The 25,128-nt window shown below is 34.5% G+C and overlaps 3 protein-coding genes and 2 pseudogenes across 3 annotated transcripts; 2 read left to right on the top strand and 3 right to left on the bottom strand.

The window, feature by feature from the left end:
• Nucleotides 1-9,022: 9,022 nt before the first annotated feature.
• Nucleotides 9,023-9,670, top strand: LOC149062917 (uncharacterized). The gene has a single exon (XM_089217179.1). It carries the CDS (start codon nt 9,023-9,025, stop codon nt 9,668-9,670), a length of 648 nt encoding a protein of 215 aa, XP_089073305.1.
• A 1,239-nt stretch (nt 9,671-10,909) lies between these two features.
• On the bottom strand, nt 10,910-12,514 carry LOC149062916 (zinc finger MYM-type protein 1-like). Its single transcript, XM_089215446.1, has 4 exons — nt 11,932-12,514; nt 11,455-11,880; nt 11,051-11,232; nt 10,910-10,930 (listed from the first exon to the last, which is right to left on the bottom strand). Exons 1-4 carry the CDS (start codon nt 12,512-12,514, stop codon nt 10,910-10,912), a joined length of 1,212 nt encoding a protein of 403 aa, XP_089071572.1.
• A 74-nt stretch (nt 12,515-12,588) lies between these two features.
• LOC107168740 (uncharacterized) lies at nt 12,589-14,772 on the bottom strand. Its single transcript, XM_089215445.1, has 6 exons — nt 14,748-14,772; nt 14,471-14,536; nt 13,668-13,775; nt 13,428-13,592; nt 12,775-13,356; nt 12,589-12,704 (listed from the first exon to the last, which is right to left on the bottom strand). Exons 1-6 carry the CDS (start codon nt 14,770-14,772, stop codon nt 12,589-12,591), a joined length of 1,062 nt encoding a protein of 353 aa, XP_089071571.1.
• Nucleotides 14,773-14,792: 20 nt separating this feature from the next.
• Nucleotides 14,793-15,566, bottom strand: LOC149062915 (uncharacterized; annotated as a pseudogene).
• Nucleotides 15,567-15,722: 156 nt separating this feature from the next.
• On the top strand, nt 15,723-17,085 carry LOC149062914 (uncharacterized; annotated as a pseudogene).
• Nucleotides 17,086-25,128: the final 8,043 nt, after the last annotated feature.

Raw genomic sequence — 25,128 nt, 5'->3', positions numbered from 1 at the left:
AGAATAATATTGAGATATGAAAGTGAATATAATATAATTGAGAAAATAATAAAGAGTATATATATAATTGGAATTACGCGCGTAATGTAATGTAATGTAATGTAATATAATGCAATGTCATATAATAAATTGAATTGAAATAAAGAGATATTGAGTTAAAAAGTAATTGAGAGTTTATTAAATGGTAGTTAAACCATAATTTTTGTGATTTTGAGAAATATTGATATAAATGGATAATTGAGTTTTAAAAAGAAGAAATAAATAAGTGAATAAATATTTGAAATAAATGTGCGCACATACATATATAAGTTGAATTAAAAGAGAAATACTAAAGAGTAAAATTGAATAAAGTGTAATTGAGAAAAGATATATAATAGAGTAACTTAGGGGCCCTAGAATAAGTATTATATTAAATAAATTAGTAAGAAGTAAATCGTAGTGAAAATTAGAGTATTGGGTAATAAATATAATAGTTACTGTTAGTGGGTAATTAATTTGAGAATTTCGAAATAAATATTTTGAACAGTTATAAAATTAATAATAAATAGTGGTTATTAAATAAATAGTGATAGAATAGTTAGCGAAATTAGAATACAATTTAGGTATTTAAATTTTAGGCACATAAAATAAATAAATAATTTTATTTAAATAATTTTACTAAATGAATAAAATACACATTGATGAATAAAAATTTGGGAGATACGTCAGAGAAAGGTACGTTACACTAGCACCACAACCTAAACCAAATTCTTCAAAATTGGTTCCATGCGTTAGTGATCGATTAGTAACCATTCGTAACCGAAAATTCGGAATTCGTAACCTAAACCGCGTACCAGGAAAACCGATTTTCCTAACCGGGCGCTGGCGTAACGTTACACCAGCACCCGCATATTGAAATAATAAACTTAGAAAGTTCAAACCTAAACTAGACTTTAGTAACCGATTAGTAACCATTCGTAACCGAAAATTCGGAATTCCTAACCTAAACCGCGTACCAGGAAAACCGATTTTCCTAACCGGGCGCTGGCGTAACGTTACACCGGCACCCGCACGTGACAATAATCTTAAGTAGATTATTTTAATCCTTATTATACTTTTTGCATATATTTTTTATCTTAACTACCATGTCCTTGATCAAAAGTATTTTCACAATTTTTTTCCCCATAATTTTAAATTTATATATTTTACATACCTTATATAAATTTGTTTTTTATTATTTGTTAAATTTCACTATGTTTACAAAATATATACCAAAATTATGTTAAGAAATGTTGTTGAATATTAATTAAATTAAATTTTTTATTCATATTGCAACATACATCATCGTAAAATCAATACATTCCTCATTTTGTTTTGAATCTAAAATAAAAATAAAATTACTTGTAATCAATAAAAAAAGATATTTTTCAACTAATATATTATTTTTTAATGTTATATTCAATAAACAAATTGAACCGTAAAATTTATTTTGCAGTCGATTGATAATTGTATTTTAGATCAGGCCTTTCTATAAATTATAATATTTATCCAAAAAATTGGCCCTCTAGTAACTTTGAGTTGCTATCCCTGCTATACATATGTCATATACTATAAAACTATAAAACTATATAATATATTATTATTATAAATACATATAAGTAATAAGTATATTATATTTATGTAGATAAATATTAAATTAGTAAAATTATCTTTTCCTGAACACTGCTTACTGCTGAGTTATGTCAAACCAAAATAAGTAATTACTAATAAAGTGATAACTAATTTAATACTATTCAAATTTTAATTTAATTGAAGTTTTATTGGTTCTTACATTTTAGTTTAGATTTTAGAATTATAGTATTGTAGTATTATACATTTATAATTTATATTTTATACCCATCTATTGTATAGACTATAGAGAAAAATTGTTAGGTAGGTACCAATTGTTTGAAAATTTTAAAAATATAATAAAATTATTTAAAATTTGTAAACCTTACAAATTATGCAAATTTAAAACTTTAAAAGATCTGATATATTATTCAAAACTCTTATTCTTTAATTTATATTTTATAATACCAAACATAAATTTAACTTTCACAGTGTTTAATAATTAATAAATAGTATGATATTAATTAATTAACAATATTAATCAGTTAGTAGTAGTAATAGTAGTAGTAGGAAGAAAAATAGGATTAAGGACCAATGTTATAAAAATATAAATGATACCTAATAAAATAGTAATGATAAAGATATTTTAATTTTATGAATGACTGATGTGGTCTATAATAAATAAAAATAAACATTAATCTATATCTATATTATTATTATTAGCTTTTATTATTGTTCAACGTGATACGAACTTCGATTATATAAATTATAAAATATAATACAAAACGACAAAACCAAAATAATTATCAAAGTCTAAAAATAATTCAATAAACACAAGAGATAATCAATGCCCGGACGATATCGTGGTTATAATTTTACTTTTGTAATATTTAAAATTTAAATATTATATAGTAGGTATAATATAAAATATAGTATATCATGGAGAAACAGTATCATCATTCCGATTAATAAACCAAATAAAAACAAATTTTCCCCAGAAGGATATAGACCCATTTCACTGCTGAATACGATGTGCAAACTCCTGAAAAAAATAGCAAATCTGAGACTTACGTGGTACTTGGAAAAAATTAATTATTTGGTCCCCGAACAAAGCGGGTTCAGAAAAGGCAAAGGAATAAACGACAGCTTATCACAAATCTATTTCGATATTCAAAACACTTTCCTCAACAAACAATACATGGGAATGGTAAGCCTGGACATATCGAAGGCGTATGATTCAACATGGAAACCCCTCATCACTCAGAACCTTAACAAAATCCTTAGTATCGGACAACTCTATAATTTTATTTGCAACTTTCTTGACACTCGAACATTTCAAGTCAAAATTAACAATATCTTATCAGAAGAATACGAACAACTAAATGGGGTACCTCAAGGGTCATCTCTATCCCCTACACTTTTTCTTATCGCCATCAACAGTATCACTAATAACATAGAATCACCTGTTAAAGCCTCTTTATATGCTGATGATTTTAATTTTTATTGCAGTAGTCGCAACTTTGAAACAGTTAGAAATATGCTTCAGAGCACAACCAAAAACCTCATTGAATGGTCAAAAATTTCGGGCTTCAATTTCTCTCCAGAGAAATCTCAATGCATAGTTTTCACTAAAAAAAAAAAAAAACACTTCACTGATTTTAAACATGAGCCAACAACATATCAAAGAAAAAAATATTATCAAAATTTTAGGAGTTACCTTAGATACTAGATTAACATGGACACACCACATCAACAACCTAAAAGATTCCACTGCCCCTCGCTTAAACATAATAAAGGTGCTTGCTCATACTTCTTGGGGATCCAAAACAAATGCACTTATACAAATATATAAATCACTAATCTTGTCTAAATTGGATTTCGGTTCCTATATATGGGGAAACTCAGAAAAAAAAGTCACGAGAAAACTGGACGTAATACACAATGCGGGTCTTCGAATGGCCATTGGAGCATATCGGTCTAGCCCTATCCTAAGCATACTCAACCTAGCAGGAATACCTCCACTAGAAGTAAGAAGACTTCAGATAGCCCTCAAATACGAGGCAAAATTAGCATCTTCATCAACTCTAAACTTTACTCCTAATCTACAAAAATTATCATCATTATTGAAACATCACAATCTCCAGACCTCCGACATCCTCCCTTCACTTCAACTAACAACACCTCCTTGGATTCACTCAATAGCAGCCATCACTAATCTATCAGAATTTAAAAAAGACTCCACAAATAATCAAACGTATAAGCAGCAATATCTACAAATATTACATAACTTACCGGATGAAAGAATATATACAGATGCCTCAAAAAATCAAGTAGGGGTCGGAGCTTCAGTAATATGGAATAACATAAAGCTCATATACAAGCTACCTAATACAAGTTCTATTTTTACTGCAAAATCATTCGCAATTCTCAAAGCGATTCAATTAGCAATTGACTCAAACATCACAAAAGCAACAATTTTTTCAGATTCTCTCAGCGCGATAAATAACATAAAGAATTCACAAAACACCAATGAGTTAAACATAAAGGTTCAAAATCTGCTTCAACGAGGGTAAGAAAAAGGAAATACCATTCAACTTTGCTGGATACCGGGTCATTCTGGTATCATCAAAAATGAGATGGCCGATATGGCAGCAAAAGACGCAATTACTAACCCCTTAGCATCAGCAGTTCAGCTCGTGTCCAAACAAGATATATCATCCTTAATTGTCCAGCATTGTACCAAGTTATGGCAAACAAACTGGAACTCCGCGTGCACTAAACTACACGAAATTAAACAAGATGTTTTCCCATCGCCTCATCCCACACACCTTCCTAGAAAATTTGAAGTTATACTAACAAGACTACGGATCGGCCACTCCAAGATCACTCACAGTTATTTAATGAGTAAAAATGATCCCCCGATATGCACAACTTGCGGCACGTACCTATCAGTTAAACACATTATGACTGAATGTCTATCAGATACCGATTCAAGATTGAAATCAAATCTTCCTGAACACCTGGCAGAATCACTCGGTCACAACAACTCTTCACTCGCAGTCACATTCAACTTCATCTCATTGGCAGAACTTCTAAACAAAATTTAAAAAAAAACAAATGTACACTTATTCAAATTTAAATACTGTAAATTTTAGATGTAAATAACGGAATTCCATTGTTCCCAATGGCCGATGTCGCCAAGGGTTTATTCTTAATAAAAAAAAAAAAAAATATAATATAATAATGATGATTTAAGTACATATACCGTATAACGGGGTGGTTCTGAGCAGATTTTTATGTTTTGATAAAATTATTCACAAAGTATTCACTGCAAAATTGTGGAAAAAAATATAAATTACATTCTTCATATAAATTAATATAAATTAAAATAATATATTATACTATGATTATCTAGTGGAATGTTTCAACTTTCAACTGTTTCAAGGTCCTATAGTTTTATACATTTTTGAATAATGATTAGGTGATAAAAATTTCTTTCGACCCTCCCAAACTACTAACATCTCGATCTGATTTGCTAGTATATCATAATAATATTTTTAACCACTCTCTTCGTTATACTATATAATTATATAGACAAAATAAAAATTTAAAATAAAATAAGCTCCGGGAACATTTTTAGTTCGAAACGTTTGACATATTATGTTAGAATTTTTTGGTGTCCTTACATTTTTTGTGTTTGAGCTATTTTAAGTTCGAACTATTTTGATTTTCGAACTTTTTTGTTCGAGTTCGGTTCAGTTCGGTTTTTTTAAAACTTGCTTCGATTTTTCGAACCCCGAACAGTTCGACCCACCTCTAGTAGGTACCACCCAGCAGTAACACTCGATGTGATATTTACTAGGCTTTTTACATATATTATATTACATACATTATAGGTACTTATGTTAGTGATTTAAAAAAAAAAAAATAATACTATACAATAATTTATGTAATGATTTTAGCTAGCTAAACATAAGTATTAAACTCGACGAAATCAAATTTAAATTCGAGTAAATACTTACTTTTTCCATCCTCACGTATCAATTGATCTTGATATTTTTTAATGGTAGCTGCAGTCTTTTCAGATGAAACTTTTGGTGTTCTACCCATAATAAATTTTAATACCAATCGTAGGGAATTAACAACAAACACCAGGAACTGTATAAAATCTTAAGTGAGGTGTAATGAGGTAATGACGATTGTCTCAATAAAGCCGGGATCCCACGGCGCGTGGCGCGGCGCGGAACTCGCCAAACCTAGACATACCAAACCTAGAGACGAGCCGAGCCTACACGCCAACACGACGATCCCACGGCCTGTAGCTCGGCACGTCTCTAGAGCTCGGCATCCTTTGCCGATCCATTCCGAGTCTGTCTCTCGTCGACACAAGTACTGTGTTTTAAATCGATATTTTTTACGGAATATGGATGACGACCAAGAACAAATTGCCAATGCAGCAGCATATTATATTATCGTGTGTAGTGAATTTTTAAAAAATTACTCATCTGAGAATGAAGATGAAGTAAGAACTCCAAAAAAAAGAAGATACTGGATGGACACTTTTTATAAAAGTCGAAAAAGGTATACAATTATTTAAAAAATTTTTGTATCCAATTAATCATATGTTTATTTTTTATTATACTTTAAAAATTTTTTTTTAGGTACAATGCAACAAATATGTTGCACGATTTAAATGTAGACCCGTCACGAAAGTTTGAAAACTTTTGTAGGATGAGTTCCATAGACTTCGAGCATATTTTAAATAAAATAGGTCCATACATTTCTAAGAACGACACAAACATGCGAGAATGTATCCCAATCAAAGAAAGATTAGCTGTGACACTTCGGTTTTTAGCCAGTGGTGACAGTTTCAAAAGTTTGTCATATCTTTTTAAGTTTTCACCACAAACTGTTTCGAGATGTGTAGATGATGTGTGCAAGGCTTTGATTCTAGAATTGAAAGATGAAATAAAGGTATGTAAATAATCATAAATAATTAAAAAATATATCATAAATTCATAACATTATTATTCGTTAATAACCAATACTTATAAATATAAATGCAACATTTGGATAAAATAATGTGAATAACAAAAACATACGTCATATTTAAAAAAAAAACATAATAGGTTATAACTCTTAAAAAAAAAAATGATAACAAATAAAACTGTTTTGTAAAAAATAAATATGTTGAGTAAACTTATTGATCTGTAAATTAATAATATTAAAATATATAATAAGTCTATATAATATTATTATTGTAAGTCAAATATATTAGAATGTTCTCCCTCCTGATTTCCATGTGTTGCAGGACTTTGATTTTGAATAATCGTGTATGTAGGTCTATTATATAAGTGGGTCACTGTAATGGATGGTATTAAATTTTAATTCAATGATAGGTATAATATCATTGTATACGAAAAATGATTCTGAACGTAGAAAGTGACTATATTAGCCTATAATAATACTACAGTCTACAGCCTATAGCTAGGTACTGGGTGGGCATAGCTTATGATATTATTTTAAGTAAAGTAATTAATTTTAATATTAGGCATTAACATCTACTACAGTAGGTTAAATTAATTTTATTAAAATATAAAAATATACTCTAAAAGTTTAATGTATCCACGAAAAATATTTTTAAATTACAACAAAATAAATAAAATCGTTTTTTCTTGATTTTAATATGTAATTTCGTCCAAATTTTTATTTAAAATGTCTGTAAAAAATAAATATGTTTAGGTATGTATTTTTTAGAGTTTTTGGTTATAGTATGAATTATTTAAGAGAATCTTCGTTTTAAATTTTCAACTCTTAGTTATAAAAACTGAACATTTTATAATTTTTTAATTCCAATGATTGATAATTTTTGAGATTTCACAAATTTTGTCGAAATTCGAACTTTAAATGCTTATAAAAAAAATGATGCATATGTATTTTTAAAAATTTTCAATTGATATTGTAACAACATATTAGAAAGCTTGTATTAAATTTTCAGACTTTTTGGCCCACCAAATAAAATTTTATTAACAATTATAAAAAAATAAAATAAAAAAATTGAAAACTGAAAATGTGTCTGTAAACAGCTCAAAACAAATCAAAATATTTTAAAAATTCTATGGGGTATAGGAAATGAGAATATAAACATTCAATGACATTTTCATGCCTCTAAAATTATTCATTTTTGAAGTACAACCAAATAAGAAAAACGCTACATGAGGAATCGAGTGAATATCCAGTGTTGTAAAATTTTGAACTTAAAACGCTCATAAAAATTTATTTTTAATTGCTTTTAGATATTTTATTTTTGATAAAAGTAGAAAAACTTATGTTAAATATTGTGTTACATTTTAAAATCTTAGATTTAAAAAGAAAAATTTTTATGAATTTCCAACTCTATAAATAATTTGCAAATTTTCGTCATTTTTACGTATTTTGTCAAAATTTTAACTTTAAATGCTTGGAAAAAAAAATTGTGTCTACAGATTTTTAATATTTTTCATCTACCTTTGAAAAAATATATTAGGAGCATTCTATTAAATTTTCAAGAACTTTTAACCAATAAATAAAATTTTATTGATATTTATAGTAAAAAAATACTAAAAAGATTAAAATTTTAAAATGTTCGTAAACAACTCGAAACGAGTAAAAATATTTTTTAAATTGTATATAGTATAGACGATGATATAATAAACATGTTATGTGCATTTCAAGTGTATACGATTTTTCATATTAAATTTACGCTAAAAACCAAAATCAATTTTTTGGAAACCCGATTTTGAGTAAAAATTCCCGTTTTTCCTTAATAATTTTTGTTTTTAAAAATAAAAATAAAAACATCATTGTAAAATTAATACCTCCATTACATAGCATTGCTCAGAATCTAAAATGTGTACCATTAAAAAATATATTATTACAATTTGTAAGATAATTCTGCACGTATATTTTACGTATGTATATAGAATATGCCCAGACCGCAATTATTTCATAGTATGGCTATGACCTTTTTTGAGGGACACAATTGTACTGACCAATTGTATCCGCCACTTGTCTATCTTTTTTTTTTATCACGTCGTATAGAATCTGTATCAATTGTGTATCATTCTGTACGCCCGATAAGTACCTGACAGAATCGTGTTGTACCTAGAAACATGGGGTACAAGGTTCAAAAAACAAATAAGAATTGTTTGTAATCGAACAATATAGTTGTTATTTTGTTGTTTTCAATACCTAATAAGGCTATAATATAATATAATTTTTTTTTCAGCTGCCACAAAATTCCGAACAGTGGCTTAAAATTTCTGAAGAGTTCAACGACAAATGGAATTTTCCTCATTGCTTGGGTGCAATCGATGGGAAGCATATTGTAATCCAATGTCCAAATAAAAGTGGAACAGAATACTATAATTACAAAGAGACATTTAGTATAGTTCTCATGGTACTAGTTGATGCTAATTATAATTTTATTTTCATTGATGTTGGGTGTCAAGGAAGAATAAGTGACAGTGGTGTGTATCGAAACACAGATTTATGGAAACAGTTTGAAAATGAACAGCTTATGCTTCCAGCAGATGAACCTCTTCCTGCCAAGACCAATATGTTACCATATGTATTCGTAGTGGATAGCGCATTTGCTCTAAATAAGCATATGATGAAACCGTATTCTGGTGTTTATGAAAAAGGCAATGAAAAGAGAGTATTCAATTATAGATTATCTAGGGCACGAAGAGTGGTAGAGAATGCCTTTGGTATATTGTCATCAGTTTTTAGAGTATTCAGACGTCCAATGTTACTAAATCCCGAAAAAGTGACAAATATAACAATGGTGTGTGCATTGCTGCACAACTTTTTAAGAAAAAGTAAAACTTCGTCTTCCAATTATTGTCCACAAGGTACATTTGACTCGGAAAAAGATGGTGAAATTATCCCAGAGTCATGGCGTCAAAATCACAATAACGAAGCATCGTTCTTACCAATTCGTAGAATGCCCCGTAGGTCACCGAGCGATGCGAAAGAAGTTAGAGAATTATTCACAGAATATTTCATGACGAATGGTGCTGTTCCGTGGCAAAACAATTTTTAAAGTATAATTATAATTTATGTAAGAAAGTCTGGTATATTTAATTATTGTTAATTAATATTTGATGCTAAGAATAATATTCAATAAATATGTGTACCTATATATTATTATTTATTTAATCTGAATACATTTACCTCTGAACTTTTGGTGGCATTAGGTTGGTTCACGCTATGTAGAAACTTGGCCATTGCTTCGTATGCGAACCAGTCAGGTTTGTAGATGTCATCTAATCCCCATCCCGTTTTTTTACTCGCTTTAACTTTGTTAACGAGTTTCCTGAATGTGACCATCAACGAATCTTTCTTCTTTTTCAAGTCACTTATTGAATATGGTACACTGAGATTTTTTGAAATATTTTCCCACGAATCATTTATGGAATTGCGAATTTTGTGTTGTGGGTGTTTTGGGTTCCAGATACAAGGTTCTAGTTCATACAGATCAAGAAATTCTAAGATCAGTTCATTTGACCACTCCATATTGTTTAAAAATAAATAAATAAAATATTTGAAAAAAGGTAAAAAGAAAATAGTGAAAATATACACGAGCCTCTTTAGTCCGTGGGAACGCGTTGGACTGGTTTCACGAGCCGAGCAACGAGCACGAATGATTTCCTTTGACTCGGGTACCAAAAACCGACAATTTTTGGATAGACGCGAGCCGCGCCGATATTACACGAGCCGCGCCAAACAACCGATCACACGGCGCGTGAACAATACCGCGCAATACCAAGCCTCGCGCCGTGGGATCCCGGCTTAATATAAACCCACCGGCGCCGTAGACATGATTTAGTTCATTTATGTGCATGTTTCAACATGCGTAATAGACCAAAATAATATAGTAATATGCAGTGGCGCAACTAGGATCTTTGGGCCCCGATGACAAAGTAAATTGTGGGCCCCATAATTACTTAAATACAATAAAACCTCATTAAACCAAACAGCCATTTATAATACATAAATTACACCAGTTTATTCTAGAAAAGTGTTATTAGTGTGCCTTAATACTACAAGTATGTGTATTTAATGATTATAATACAAGTATGTACTATTTTCTAGGTTTAATATTATTAGATTCATAAATTAAACTAAATTTTTTTTAAGTTTATAATTTACGATTTTTAGTTAATTTTGTTTCATTCAGACTTTCATTAATTTGAACAACCTAAAACCCCAATTAATCCGGATTAATCAGGTTATACTGTATTTGTAGTACATTTTTTTTTTTTTAATGCTGATACAATTTTTATTTATTATCAGCATCATTCTGCAAAATAATGTGTATAAGATGTATGGTTATATTTTAATAATAATTAATAATACAAAAGCTTGTACAAAAATTATTGAGTAAGAATTTTATTTTACAATTTGAACTAAGAAAATTAACTTTTCTTGCTTTGGTTTCAGCAAATTGATTTATGATTTTGTCCATATCTAGGATATTAGCTTGTTCTTTTTCGATGTTTAACAAAGCAATATTTGACAAACGATTTTGCCCCATAGAATTTCTTAAATAATTCTTGATTAATTTAAGCTTCGGAAATGTACGTTCCGCTGATGCAACCGTGACTGGTAACGTGAGATAAATAATACAAGCACTTAATACTTCACTATATGTGGTACAAAAATCATTTTCAATAATGAATATGACTAATTGTTTAATATTTTTAGTTATTTTCAAATTAATTACATTTTTTATGCATAAAAGTTGTCTGGTGAAATCTGAGCCAATATCAACGTTATAAAAATGGATGAAATCATAGGAAGCTTTAATAATATCATCTTCTGTACTATTAACTAATGAAAAAGGATTCAAGAAATCAAAACATTCAACTACCTTTTGTAAACCCTGGAATCGATTATCTAATTGAAAAATTACTGTATCAATGACTGGAAGAAAAACCTTGATTCTTAAATTATCTTGTGTAATATATAATCGACGGTCGCCATCTACTTCATCAAAATATCTTCTTCCAAACTTTAATCTTTGTACACAAAATTCCAAAGGAATCCCCCATTTTGTGCACATATCTTTAGCTGTTTCCAATAAGGTATGATAATTATTTCTCAATTCTTTAATTATACATGTAGCTTGTTTCAAGTTTTCACATGCATTATGTAAATTAGTATCTTTTTTTTGAAGAGACTTTGACACTCCGTGTAAGGGTTTTAAGATTTCTTCCCATAAACAAAGAAGGAAAACAAATTCTACTGATTCTAATTTTTTTTTCAAAGATAAATTCATATTTTTTTCATCAATTTTAGAGCTTGTTAATGATATATTTGTTAAAGCTTTGAGTACATCATTAAATCTGACTTTTAATGAATAAATTGATTCATGTCGTGCTTCCCATCTTGTTACACATAACTTTTTTAGAACTTTAGCTTTTATTTGTTTGGTATCATTTTCACCAAAAGCTAAAATTGACCATCGTGGAGCACTTGAACTAAAAAAATTAAATATGCTTTGCACTGTTTCAAAAAAAGATGCAACTTTTCTTGAACTTTTCGCAGCATCCGAAATAACCAAGTTTAAATTGTGTGCACAACAATGTACATATTGTGCTAAGGGAACTTGATCTTTGATTCGTTTTTGAACACCTGAATAGAGTCCACTCATTACTGATGCACCGTCATACCCTTGACCTCTGCATTTGCTTATATCAATATTAAGTTCCTTAAGAATAAAATATATTAGATCTTCATAATCTTTACCACCATGTTTATCAATGGAATAAAACCCTAAAAATGACTCTTCAATACTTAAACTTCGTTCATCAAAGTTGAGTATTGTATAACGTAAAATTATACTGACTTGATCGATTTTTGTGATGTCTTGTGTGGAGTCCATTATAATAGAAAAGCATTGAGAATTTTGAACTTTTTGGCAAATCAGATTTCTTATATTAGTAGCAAGTATACTAATTAATTCATTCTGTACTTTCCAACTAAGATATTTGATTTTTTTTTTTCATCATTCAATAACTCATTCATGACAGGATCAAATTCAGCTAAAAGTTTCACTGAACGCATAAAATTACCTAGAACACATACAATTATAAATATTATTTATACATATCAATATTAATGGATTTAATGATTTTATTATACCTTCACTTATATATTCTTGTTCTTTAAATTTGCCTTTATGTTCATGTCCTCTTAATGCTGTATTGCCAGACGTTAAAAAGAGAATAATTTTTATGATTCTTTGAAGAACATTCCTCCAATAAGCTGCCTCATTTGAATATTGTTGCTCAGTTGATTTATCAATAGTCTCATTTTTATCCCAAATACAATGTACTTTAATAGCATCAATATGTTGTATTGATTTTTCATGTAAATCTATCTTTGCTGAGAGACTATGCCAGTTATTAACTCCAGTAATCCAGGATGGATTAAAATACGAATAATCACGATTCGCAAATAGCCAACATGTCTCACAATACACCACATCTAAACCTACTGAATAACACAGCCATTTCCTTGGGACACTTAAGCCAGATTTTAATTTCATAAAAAAATAATGTTTAGAAAAACGATATGATTTGCCATTTTCATGTTCAGTATAAGGAAATTGAATGTTTGGTCGGCAAGAACCATATTTTAAAATAAGTCTTTTTAAATTACTGTCTTTAATATTCTCATCAAAATGGTATCGATCAGTTGGGTAATCATTGTTTAAATTAAATTCTAAAAAACAAAAATTTTAAATTTTAATTTAAATTAAAAATACTAGATTGCTTTTTAATAAAAAATAATACCTGGACAAGCTGAATCATCTGAATTACACAAAGGAGCAATAGTATTTTCAGTTTGTATAATTTCACCAATATTTTCTTGGGCATTACTTTTCAACGTAATTACCTTATTCACAGAAGTTGCAGTAGATTTAAAATGAATTGTACTGTTGTCAATAACTTTTTCAGCTAGAGTAGAATTTATTTTGCTTATAAAAATGTTTAAAATAATAATAAGAAAAACTAGATTTATTTTGAATATACCTGTACAAATTGATTCATCTGAATAACACAAAGGAGCAATAGTATTTTCAGTTTGGATAATTTCACCAATATTTTCTTGGCTATCATTCAACACACTTGTAGAATTTACTGTAGGTTTAGAAATATATAATTAATTGTAATTGATAAGTAGGTAAGAAATTTAATTTTTTTCAATTTTTAACATGAAAAAAAAATGTATGCTATATTTAAATATTTTATACTTGTATAATGCATAATATGATCAAAGACAAAAATATCAACACCTCATTAGTTAATAATAATATTATCAAAAGAAAATAATATTAATAATATATTATTGTATTAAATGAAAATTTGTTTATTTAAGTATATTTGTTTTGAATCATATTATTTTGATGTTAATTAAATCATTTATTTTATTTGAGAATTGACTGAATATCAAAATAAAATTATGAAGAAAAACCTTAGTAGTTAGAAGGTAACATTATTTTTTTTAATTCTACTCTTATTTATTGTTAAATGTTAAGATAATAATACAATTACATTATATTATAGGTTAAGTGATTCGTTTTTCGTTTAATATTATTTATACATAACTAAATAAGTAAAAATTATTAAATGTTCACTGTATTCTATTAATTATAAGATTTTTTATCAAGTAAATCAGTAATTCATGTTTTTTTATTCAATACCTAATCACCCTAACAGATATTCATTATATAAAAAGAATAAAGAACAATAAGAATATTAATATTATTTACAAGTATTTGACTTTAGAGTTTATTTTAAACATAACTATAAATTACTTTATACTTTATACGTACCATTTTTACTGGGTAGAAATCTATCGAAAGAACCTCGTAATTTCTTCAATTTAGCATCTTTTTGAGCTCTATAGTAAAAATCGAGGAGTTAATCGATTTGAATAAAACAATTGAATACCCGAGTCCACAATATTCTGACCAAGATAGGTATTTAAGAACAGCTAAGGGAATAGCTTGGGTAGATTAGTCACTTAATAAAAAAGTATATTCAGTTTTAAACAATTAACTATTAAGTGCACTAATAACTATATTATAATAAATATATAACTATAAATACAAACAAAAAATAATCTAAAATTCATAACATCTTTGAGGTATTTTGTTAAATATGCCATTGATAAGAAATTGCACCAATAGGCGTCATAAAATAATCACATTTTTTTTCCGGTAATTGTTGGACTTGTGAAGTTGCTCTTGTTTGTTGAGGTCGAATTTGAAATTCACAATTATTTTCGGAACATTCATTCCAGAAAATTTGTGGATGGCTATATATTCCTTAATGTACTCGAATGAAATTATGTAATACACAAGCCGATCTAATTACAGAATTAATAGTTTCTTCTTTGCAACAAATTGGACCCTCAAAAAGTCTGAATTTGAATACCAACATTCCGAAGGCACATTCAACACTTTTACGGGCTCTTGATAGCCTAAAATTAAATATTCTTTTTTTTCATGTCTAAAATTCGTTTGGGATAAGGTCTCATAATATTATTTTTTTAATGGAAATGCTTCATCAGCTACAAAATAAAATGGAAAATTTTCAGCATTATCAGTGACTCCAAGCAATGACCTAATCCCGGAGTTCGAAAAACAGCACCATAGCTATTCCTTCCTACTTCTCCTACGCCTACTGTTGTAAATAACCCGTCTGCGTCAACACTGGCTATAAGTACACGGGGTCGACGAAAGCCCGCCTTGCCGTGGCGACCTCGCCCGGCCGGACCTTGGTCCAGTCGCTAAGAGGCTTTCACACTAACCCTCGTCCGGGGCAGGCCGACCCCGGACCGTACTAACCCCTAGGCAGTACGAATGCAACCGCCGAGTTAGCCCGCCGGCGGCCAGAGGGTGTAGGGCTACTGGGGCAGCCCCCCATAACCTTACTAACAACAATGGATACACAAAAAATAATAGATGATGTTCTGGTACAGAGGATTCGGACCCCTCAGACCCGGCAGGTGTGGGTGAGCTCGCCACACAGGTCGATATCGTTAGCTCAGGTAATGTAAGCTGGAAATTGGATCGGAAACAGATGGAGAATAAAGATTCGGACACATATAACAGACACTGCTACTCTGACCCTCTTAGACTCAGGGGAGGCGGAGACGACGACGACGACAATGAAAACGTCGTCGATATGACAAATGACGAAGGTACTAGTGGTGAAATGGGCACGACGGTAGGTGGCCTGAAGTGCGGCCCGCCCTCGCCAGAGGAGCAAAGCGCTAAGCAATCGAAGATGCCTAAGTCAGCTGATTGTAAAGAGTTAAATGACCTACTTGGATGGCTGGAACAAACAGTCATGCAAGAGAAAGGCAAGAAACTGGGAGTTCAGATCTCCGAGAGAATGATGAGTAAACTGCACAGGCTCAGAACTGTCATGACTAGTCTGACACAAGATAATTTCAGGCTACAAGGGGAGCTAAAGGGTAAAGACGATACCCAGAGGACAAGCCTCACATGCTTCATTGAGAAACTTGACGTGAAAAATGCAGAGGCAAACAGCCTCAAAGCACAGATAGAAGCACTTAAGAGCTCGACACCAACGACCAGTCAAGCGCCTGTCTCAGCACCGGTCCCTAAGCCGACATATGCAAAAAAGGCAGCGGTTAACCCTAAACCCACGGTGGCAAATGCGACTGCACCTAAGACAAAGAAAAGCACTGAAAAGAAGCAGCTCGAAAAGAGCAGAAACGTCAGGGCAACGACGCGCTTCATGATAGATCCCCAGTGGGACGACGGTGGCAAACGCAAAGTCGGAAGTCTGGGAGATGGTAAAATCCAAACTTAAGAACCCGAGAGCGAAGACCATAGTCAGTGGAAAAGCGCTCATAATTATTCCCGATGACACAAACACGTTGGAGGTGATGAAGGGCCTCGAAAACGTAGTCGAAATAAGCCCGAGAAAACCGCGAGTCATCATTTACGATGTTGACAGCGGAATATCCAAAGACGAGCTCGCCGAGTGCCTTCTGGGTCAGAACCCTGAACTCGGACTGACAGAAGATGATATTAGGTGCATGACACCATTGCATAAGTTAGGCCCGCGAAACGGTGATGTTGTCCATTGGGTCATTGAGGCGCCCCCGAACGTCCTTGCCAAATTAGAAAACAAGTCAGCATACATAGGCATGACCCACTGTCGATGCAAGCTACACAGCTCAACGCCGCAGTGCTTTAAATGCCAACAGTACGGACACACTTCGCTAAGGTGCGAACAGAAGACGCCAACTTGTAGACATTGTGCAGGCGCCCACGACTCCCGTACGTGTAAAGAGGAGACAACAAAATGCGCAAACTGTAAAGGTCCCCACAAAGCTTCCAGCGCCTCGTGCAAGGCCAGGGGTCAAGCGACCAGAAACGTTTTGAGGCGCACGGACTTCGGTACACAATGACCGAGTCCGTAAGGTGCGCACAGCACAACGTCAATCGACAAAAAGTTGCAAGTCAACAGCTAAGGGACTTCTGTGACAGTACATCGATAGACATTGTCCTTATACAAGAACCGGTCATGGTAAACGGTGCAGCCTACGCCTTCGAAAACTGCAGACAGACAGCAAATGGCGATAACTTGGGCGCGGTCATTGCAATCCTCGATCCTAGATTGAGGGTGATCGAAATTGCTGATCTGACTAGCCAGCACGTGGCATTGGTAAAGATCTCAAGAGGCAGCGATGCTGATGCGATCACGGTGGTGTCGGCATATTTTAAGTATAACGTGCCGACCCACAACTTCATAACAAAATTAAAGACCGTACTCGATAGAGAAAACAGAACCGTTATTGGCGCCGACGTAAATGGCCACTCTCCACTATGGCACTGCGATAACACGAATGACCGCGGAAAACAAACCGTCGACCTAATTGAAGATTTTGGTCTAACAGTCGTAAACACAGAAAGCAACCTCCAAACATATGACCGGGAGGGTATGGGTTCGTCGAATATCGATGTCACCCTTGCTACGCCGCAAACCGCGAACTCAGTACAGGGCTGGCCAATTCAGGATGTGACCGACAGCGATCATAATGTGCTAACCTATACAATAGACCTCGAAATAGACAGATCCCCGATGGAGGTATCACACAGATATAACACTAAACGGGCCGATTGGGCCAAGTTCGTCACGCGACTGTGCCACCATAGTGCTAATATAAACAGTCCCAATATAGACACGCATGCCCGATCTATAGTCAAGGCAATACAGAATGCAGCCGCAGACTCTATGCCAACAATCAAAACAGCAGGCCGGAGAGCAGGCAAACAGCCATGGTGGACACCTGAACTCACCAGTGCCAAGAAGGCTTTAGAACGCATGAGGAGACTGGGCCTCCATAGGACTAACAGACCTGCTTATAACCAAGCACGAAACGCATATGACGCACAAATAAGGTCCGCAAAGCTTGAAGCTTGGCGTTGCTTTGCTGGCGACATCAACGTTAATAAATGGGGAAAAGCGTTCAGCTGGGCAAAGAACGGCTCCAGGCCTAAGAAGGTTCCCTCTACCATGGCTCGCCCGGACGGAGTGATGACCAACAACATTGACGAAACAGCAGAAGTACTCTTAGGGACTTTCTTCCCAGGGGAAGGACAAAAAAGAGACTATGCCAAGAGTGGGCCCTTAGAAACTTACAATGAAACGATCGACGCTAGTAGAGTTAAAGCAGCGATCTGGAGGATGCGCCCTGAAAAAGCACCCGGATCCGACGGCATCACGGCTGGGTTGCTAAGGAAAGCATGGACGATCCTTGGGGATGAAATAGTACACCTATTCAGAACGTGTATCACAGAGGCCACCTTCCCTCAGCCCTGGAAGTGTGCCAATTTAGTTGTGCTCCTAAAGCAAGGGAAAAAGGATAACACGAGCCCGAAGTCGTATAGGCCTATCAGCCTTCTACCTACACTGGCAAAGGCACTCGAAACTTTGATCATTCAAGACCTTGAGAGGGAAACCGATTTAAACAGCTACATCCAGCAACATGGCTTCGTGCCGGGCAAATCAACCATCACGGCCATGAAGTCCCTATACGACTGGGTTAAGGGCAGCAGCGGTAGGCACGTGTTTGGAGTATTTCTCGACATCACTGGTGCCTTCGACAACGTCGGTTGGCACCCGCTCTTGTCCAGACTTGACACTCTTGGTGCGTCGCTCAGGACAATAAGACTAATCAAAAGTTACCTAGAAAACAGGACAGCAAGCCTAGTCATAGAGGGCAAAAGATATAATAGGACTATTGAACGCGGCTGTCCACAAGGGTCGCAGCTGGGCCCCACACTGTGGAAAGTCGCCATGACAGAAATAAGCAAAATACGACTGGACAACACGGCCAATATAGTATTGTACGCAGATGATATCGCGCTCACGGTGGCCGCGGCGAGACCCAACACCGCGCACGCCAGAATAGAGAAATATCTTGACAGCCTCAAAGTGTGGGCTAAAGCGTACGAGTTGGAGTTCTCACCAACAAAAAGCCAGATACTCAGTCTAAAAGGCGGACTGAAACCGGGCTACTCAATCGGCTTTGGAACGGGTGACAACGACCCAAGGATCGTTGCTGGTGCGACAGCTAAGTACCTGGGAGTCATACTTGACCCCAGAGAAAGTTTTTGGGACCACGTGTCGTCCCTCAAGCACAAATCCGAAGATATGTACCGCAGACTTAGACAAATGACGTCGGCAAATTGGGGCATGGGCCGAGCGGCAGCCAAAGTAGTGTACGAAGCAGTCTTTCTTCCGCGTATAACGTACGCATCAGAGATATGGGCCGACGGAGGGTGCACCCTAAAGAAGGGTATTGCAGCCCTAGGAAGCATGCAAAGAGAACCACTGAGGGCAATCACGAGCAGCTACAGGACTGCGTCAACCAACTGCCTTTCGGTTATGGCGGGTGTACTCCCACTCGACCTTGTAGTCAGGAGGGTGGCGCGGAAATGTAGACTGCGAGCCGGCGAAATTACACATGAGCAATATAACGACGAACTAGGCACGTTGATGACAGAATGGCAAAATAGATACGATTCAGAAGACAAAGGCGAGTGGACAAAATATATGATACCAGACGTGGCTTACCGATGCAAACTGCCACTTGAGTTAGATCACTATACCACACAGTTCTTAACCGGACACGGAGATTTCCGCAGCAAGCTCTACAGCTTCAAGCTCCAAAACAACCCTAACTGCGCATGCAGTAACGGAGCAGAGACGGTGAGGCATGTGATGTGTGAGGAGTGAGACTTTTGTCATGTATAAGAACGCGAGAACATCGCGAGGAGCTCACACGCGCACTGGCGGAAGAAGGAATGGCTTGGCCTCCGGAGAAAGGAGCTTTTCTAACAACAAGGAAAACTTACGAAGCTCTGCAAACCTTTAGCAGTAAAAGTCTTAAAAACAGAACTGATAGGTAGGACCTACTATGGTCAGGACGCCGCCTCACCAGGAGGTGAAAGGCACAGACTCGGGGTGACCCGGGTGAGCACGCAAGGCGTAAGTGGCACAAGCGGAGGGTCACGCTCGAGCGCGTCCTGACCGGGGCGTGCTCACGCGTCAAGGGACGACGAGTAGTTGGGCCCTGTGGCTGGGGCCAAGGACAGAATACCGCCACAGTATTCCCTGCTTGTCGTAAAAGCCGACTAAAAGGGACTGGCCAGTCGGGGCTGACGCCTGGGGTGTGGACGCACCGAAACCTTCGGGGATTAGGGCGTTGCAGAGGTTCTGACCGTGACCTCGAGAAGAACGGGTCGCTCTCTTCGGAGAGGCCTCAGGGAGGCGGACACACCGAAACCTCCGGGGACTAGGGTGTCGGAGGTTCTGACCGCGACCTCGTGAAGAGCGGGTCGATCACCGAGCTTGGCAAACTCGGTGATGCCTCTAGGAGGCGCAGACCAGGCCCACCGCGAGCCCGTGGTAAACGGCCCAAATCTCGGGAGGACTACAAGCTGAGGCAAGACGCTGACGAAGCTTCGCCCGAGCATCCCACCATTGATGTGCCTTACCTGACGGGAGGCGAGAATGGTACATCGGGATGTGGGGGAGCCCCGCAGCGCTGAGGAAATTGGCGCCGTGCCCTCACACGTCGGTCGCGCACCGGTCTCGGCCGAGGCGCGGTTGGCGGCGGATTGGTTTCGATGTGGCTGTCGCAGGAGCGACTGTGTGGTTAACAGACCAAGCTCGGTCTAGGGGAAGGCTGCCGAGTGAGATTACTACTTAGCGCTCACCCAGCCTATCGGCGGGGCTATATGCACCGAAGGTTGCCCGTGACCAAACACGGGAAGCGATGAGGATAGCTCGCGACATGACCGGGGTGGCGAAGGGCACGTGCACGCCTTAGCCGAACGGTACGGGCGTGCTCTCTCCCGACTTCGGTGGGAACGGGAGTCCGCCCGGTGCTCGTGGTCCGTAGACGACGCGCGGCCGGCGGTCGGCGGGTAGCTCCGCCGCACGTCGACCGTGAACCTCCGCGGTTCTCGACTAGCGCACAGCGCTAATGTGAGGTCCGCGGTTGTAGCCGCAAGGCACCAAACCCGGGAGTCTTCGTGGCTATAAGTACAATTTAAAAAAAAACATTTGTAGTTAATGATTAGCCTGATTAAGGGGGGGGGGGATTTAATTCTAAAATGTTTGCCATCTATAGCACATTAGTACCCACACAGTTTGGCATATTCCATAACTCAAAGTACCTATTAGTAATATTTTTCCATTTTTCTTCTAACGGCGTTGGAAGAAATTGTGTTTGAAGTGCTTCCCAAATACCTTCAGTTGTAGTTTTAATTATCTCACCTATTGTTGACAATTCAAACAAAAAATATTTCTTAAACTTCGGTAGCTAGATCCAGATGTTAAATACCTGTTACATCAAAAATAATCACGTGTAAAAATAAAATAAAATAAAATAAACTATATGTGAAGAAAATAATTTTATACCAAAATTTCAAGTATCGGACATACATTTTTTAGTTACTTTAATTTTTTGTTTGTTTTTTCTGACGCTTTTAAAAACTATTTAAATTTTAGGGGGAAAAAATCACACACTATTGTAAAATCAATATATTCATCACTTCGCTCAGAATCTAAAATCTAAATTTCCTTATGCCTATAAATAACTCTTTTGTACTTACGATTGGATTTTTACGAACGCATTTTCAGTTGCGATTTGTAAGGAAAAATGGAGGAACTTAAGAACCGTTTATCTACGTCATTTAAGAAAAAAAAACACCATGTGGATAGCGAGCTGACTTTTCAAAAAAATATTATTTTAACGATGCTATGTATCCTCATGCCCTTCATTTAAAGCGGAAGACAGCAAAGAGGTAATTTAACAGCTCCACCACCCCAAACAGAAATGTCAGATGTGAATATTTTTGGAGGAGACGAATCTCCTAATAGTAATCAGACAGCTAATTTAGAACCTGTTCTCGATCAATAAACTTCTCAACCGACTCAACCTATTCATAACCAAATATTGAATAATATTGGCAAACAAAAAAGCAAAAAAAAAAAACGGTTAATGAAACTGATGTAGACAGATGTTTCATAGATTATTTAAATAACAAAAAACATAAATCAAACGAAAGTGCCGATGAAAAATTTTTATTAAGTCTTTTACCGGATGTAGCACAAATGAATCAAACACAAAAAAGGAGATTTAAGAGGGAAGTGTTGGCTGTGATTGATTCGATTTTGGAAGAACCAACTGTATCCACGCCATCTACATCAGGTACTGGAAATATTTATCCTTCCGAAAATGACAATTCAACACTTCCAAATCACACTGTCGATTTATACATGGATAATTTTTATTCGATTTTTTTAAGGCAATTATTTTGTTACTAAATTTTTAATTTTCTAAAATTATATTTTCTAATGACTCATGTTTTATGATTTTTCTTTAATAAATTATATTCATAGGTGCAAATCGCAGGGGTGCTAAGGGTGCTTAGCACCCTGAATTTTAATGCTAGCACCCCGAATCCCGTGATTATAACTTATAGTACTATTACCATCACATTTTCAAAATAATTACATTTATTAAAAATTCAAAAACAGTTTTATATTTATTTAATTATTTATAATATAATATGTCGAGTTTACGTCTGGATGTATTAAACTGCAATGACGTATAAAACATATTATATAATATCATAATAATTGTGAAATTATGATATTAACGGGAAATAATAAATTGTTAAACATATAGGTTTGTAAATAATAAAATTCGGAGTATCTATAATCTACGCAGACCGACCGCAACACGACACTACAGGTATATAGTTTTATTTAATTAGACCCGTAGTGAGTAATTCCATAAAATAGGATTAAAATAATTTTTAGAGAGCGATCTAGTCATTGGTAAAGACATAATTTTAAATAAGTTTGCTGAAAATAAGCGCACATTGCCTTTACATTTTTAATAAATAAATAATAATAATAAATTGTTTAGTTGTGTTTGTTTGATTTTGATTTTATATTTTTATTCATATAATATATAGCATAGTACTATTGGGGTGTAAGTAAGTAAGTGTAAGTGTAATAAGTGTAATATAATATAATATAATATAATATAATAATATAAGTGTAAGTCCCTCACGAGTTTGGTCTGTTTCCTCAAAAATTTTTGGTGCTTAAGCCCCCCTAATGTTTTTTGAACATGTTATAGGTAACTTTTGTATGTAACTAGATTTTGGTTTCAATTTGGATTGAGTGGAAGCAATGTTCTTTGGAAGATTAAAGTTTATTTCACTTATTTTACCAGGGATAGATTTTTCAAGAGATGGTGCTGTCCAATATGCATAGACATCTGTTACTGTTTTTGTACTTTTTATATTAAATGCATGCTGCAAATAAAAAAGGCCTGCTCCTACGTGTGAACAACATTTACCTAATCTAGCCATACATAAGCAATGGGCAGCTTCAACCTTGCCATTATTCTTAACTATAACCCATGGCAGCAATTTAGTGTCATTTAACCTTTGAGAATGAGCTACCTAAACGGAAATAATAATAATAATAATGCAGAGACAATGGGTTCATAATAAATAATTATTGTAATCTATGAGGGGCACCGATGTATTTTGAAACACATAATATGACAATTTTATTTTGAGTCAATATTCACTTACCAAATGAAATATGCATAAATAAATAGGAATAATTGTTTAAAAAAGTAGGTATTTGCCTTCATTTATATTGTATTAACCCACCCACCCACTTATTTACCTATAAAATTTTTCATAGGCAAAACCAACTTTTGGCGCCTCTGTAATCTATTATCTTTCGAATTTTGTAAAGAAGTGGTGTGTCAACTGCCAAGTAGTTTTAACACAAGTAGTAAAATAACTTAGAATCTGCAGTTAAAGTTTGGTAGAATTATACTTACACCAAACAGAACAGTTGTTAAATTCCTAGTCAACACAACACTTTTAATCTCTGATTATAGAATAGACTATTAAATAACCAGTAAGTATGTAAAGAGAAACAGAAACCTTTATATACTTTTTAAATTAATCTTTACAACACAGAAATGCATTCTTATTTCTTATACTGAACTTATTTCAGCAACTACAAGAACATAACTATCTACCACAGTCCATTTGACATTTGAAACCCAACCATTAACAAAAAAAATTATAGGTATGCATCCAGACTTTTGTACGATTTAAATTTTTGCAATGTGTAAGCACTTTTAGTCAATACTAGGTAGTTAAAAATATCAGTGTAAGTAATTGAAGACATGTGGCGGTCCTGGACGGATACCGCGTGAGTCAGTGGTGTCACTAGTGTAGGAAAAAAAAAACACAAAAAGTTCGCGGTATTATGATTTTTTTATGTGGTTGAAAATACAACTGCCAGAAAATGATCAACACGAAAATCAAAATAACGGGGGCGTGAGGAGCGTGTGTCGTTCAGTGTCTTTCAGAGAACTCACTCTCCTCTCGACTGGTTCGGAGTCTCGGCGGATCGACTGTTCCAGGTGCGCTTATCGCGTGTCGGTGTCGTCCGTCGTCGATTGGCGGTTGAAAAGAGGAGTAATTGCGGGGGTTTCCGCGCAATGGCCGTTTGAATTCAAGCGGCTCTTACGCGGGCCCTCGTCAGGCACTATGTTTAAATCTGCTGACCAAAGTTTACAATATTGTCTTCAACAACAATTTTGGATCTTGAGAATTAACCAATTGTAATTTGTCTAAATATCGTTTCTGAACTTTCCCAGTTAAACTACGAGCGTGGTTACTCATTTTAATAGGCATAATAACAACGTTTTAACTAAAAAACACAATTTTAAGTAAGATTTAATATAATGATGAACAAATCAAAAAAAGTTAATTAGAAATCATATACAAATGGACCACCAATTAGTGATAATAACATTATCATATTATAAACATAACCTAAAAGAAAGTTATCAATTAGGTGTAATTTTCTTGATATGTTCGGAAGTATAATGATC

This window comes from Diuraphis noxia, unplaced genomic scaffold (genome assembly GCF_037042655.1).
Source record: "Diuraphis noxia isolate RWA-SAM2 unplaced genomic scaffold, SU_Dnox_SAM2 contig0001, whole genome shotgun sequence".
NCBI classification, from domain to species: Eukaryota; Metazoa; Arthropoda; class Insecta; order Hemiptera; family Aphididae; genus Diuraphis; species Diuraphis noxia.
This window is presented reverse-complemented; position numbering and strand designations above follow the sequence as displayed.

Bases quoted from the DNA above. Each gene is read 5' to 3' on its own strand.
- LOC149062917 (XM_089217179.1), top strand. From the start codon at position 9,023: ATGGTACTAGTTGATGCTAATTATAATTTTATTTTCATTGATGTTGGG.
- LOC107168740 (XM_089215445.1), bottom strand. From the start codon at position 14,772: ATGAATTTTAGATTATTTTTTGTTT. The intron at 14,537-14,747 runs GTATTTATAGTT...TTTACTATAGAG, and splicing joins TTTTAGATTATTTTTTGTTT to CTCAAAAAGATGCTAAATTG. The intron at 12,705-12,774 runs GTATAATAAAAT...TATGTGTTCTAG, and splicing joins ACAAGAATATATAAGTGAAG to GTAATTTTATGCGTTCAGTG.
- LOC149062916 (XM_089215446.1), bottom strand. From the start codon at position 12,514: ATGGACTCCACACAAGACATCACAAAAATCGATCAAGTCAGTATAATT. The intron at 11,233-11,454 runs GTACAGAAGATG...TCACGTTACCAG, and splicing joins TCCTTTTTCATTAGTTAATA to TCACGGTTGCATCAGCGGAA. The intron at 10,931-11,050 runs GTTAATTTTCTT...ATTATTTTGCAG, and splicing joins CTGAAACCAAAGCAAGAAAA to AATGATGCTGATAATAAATA.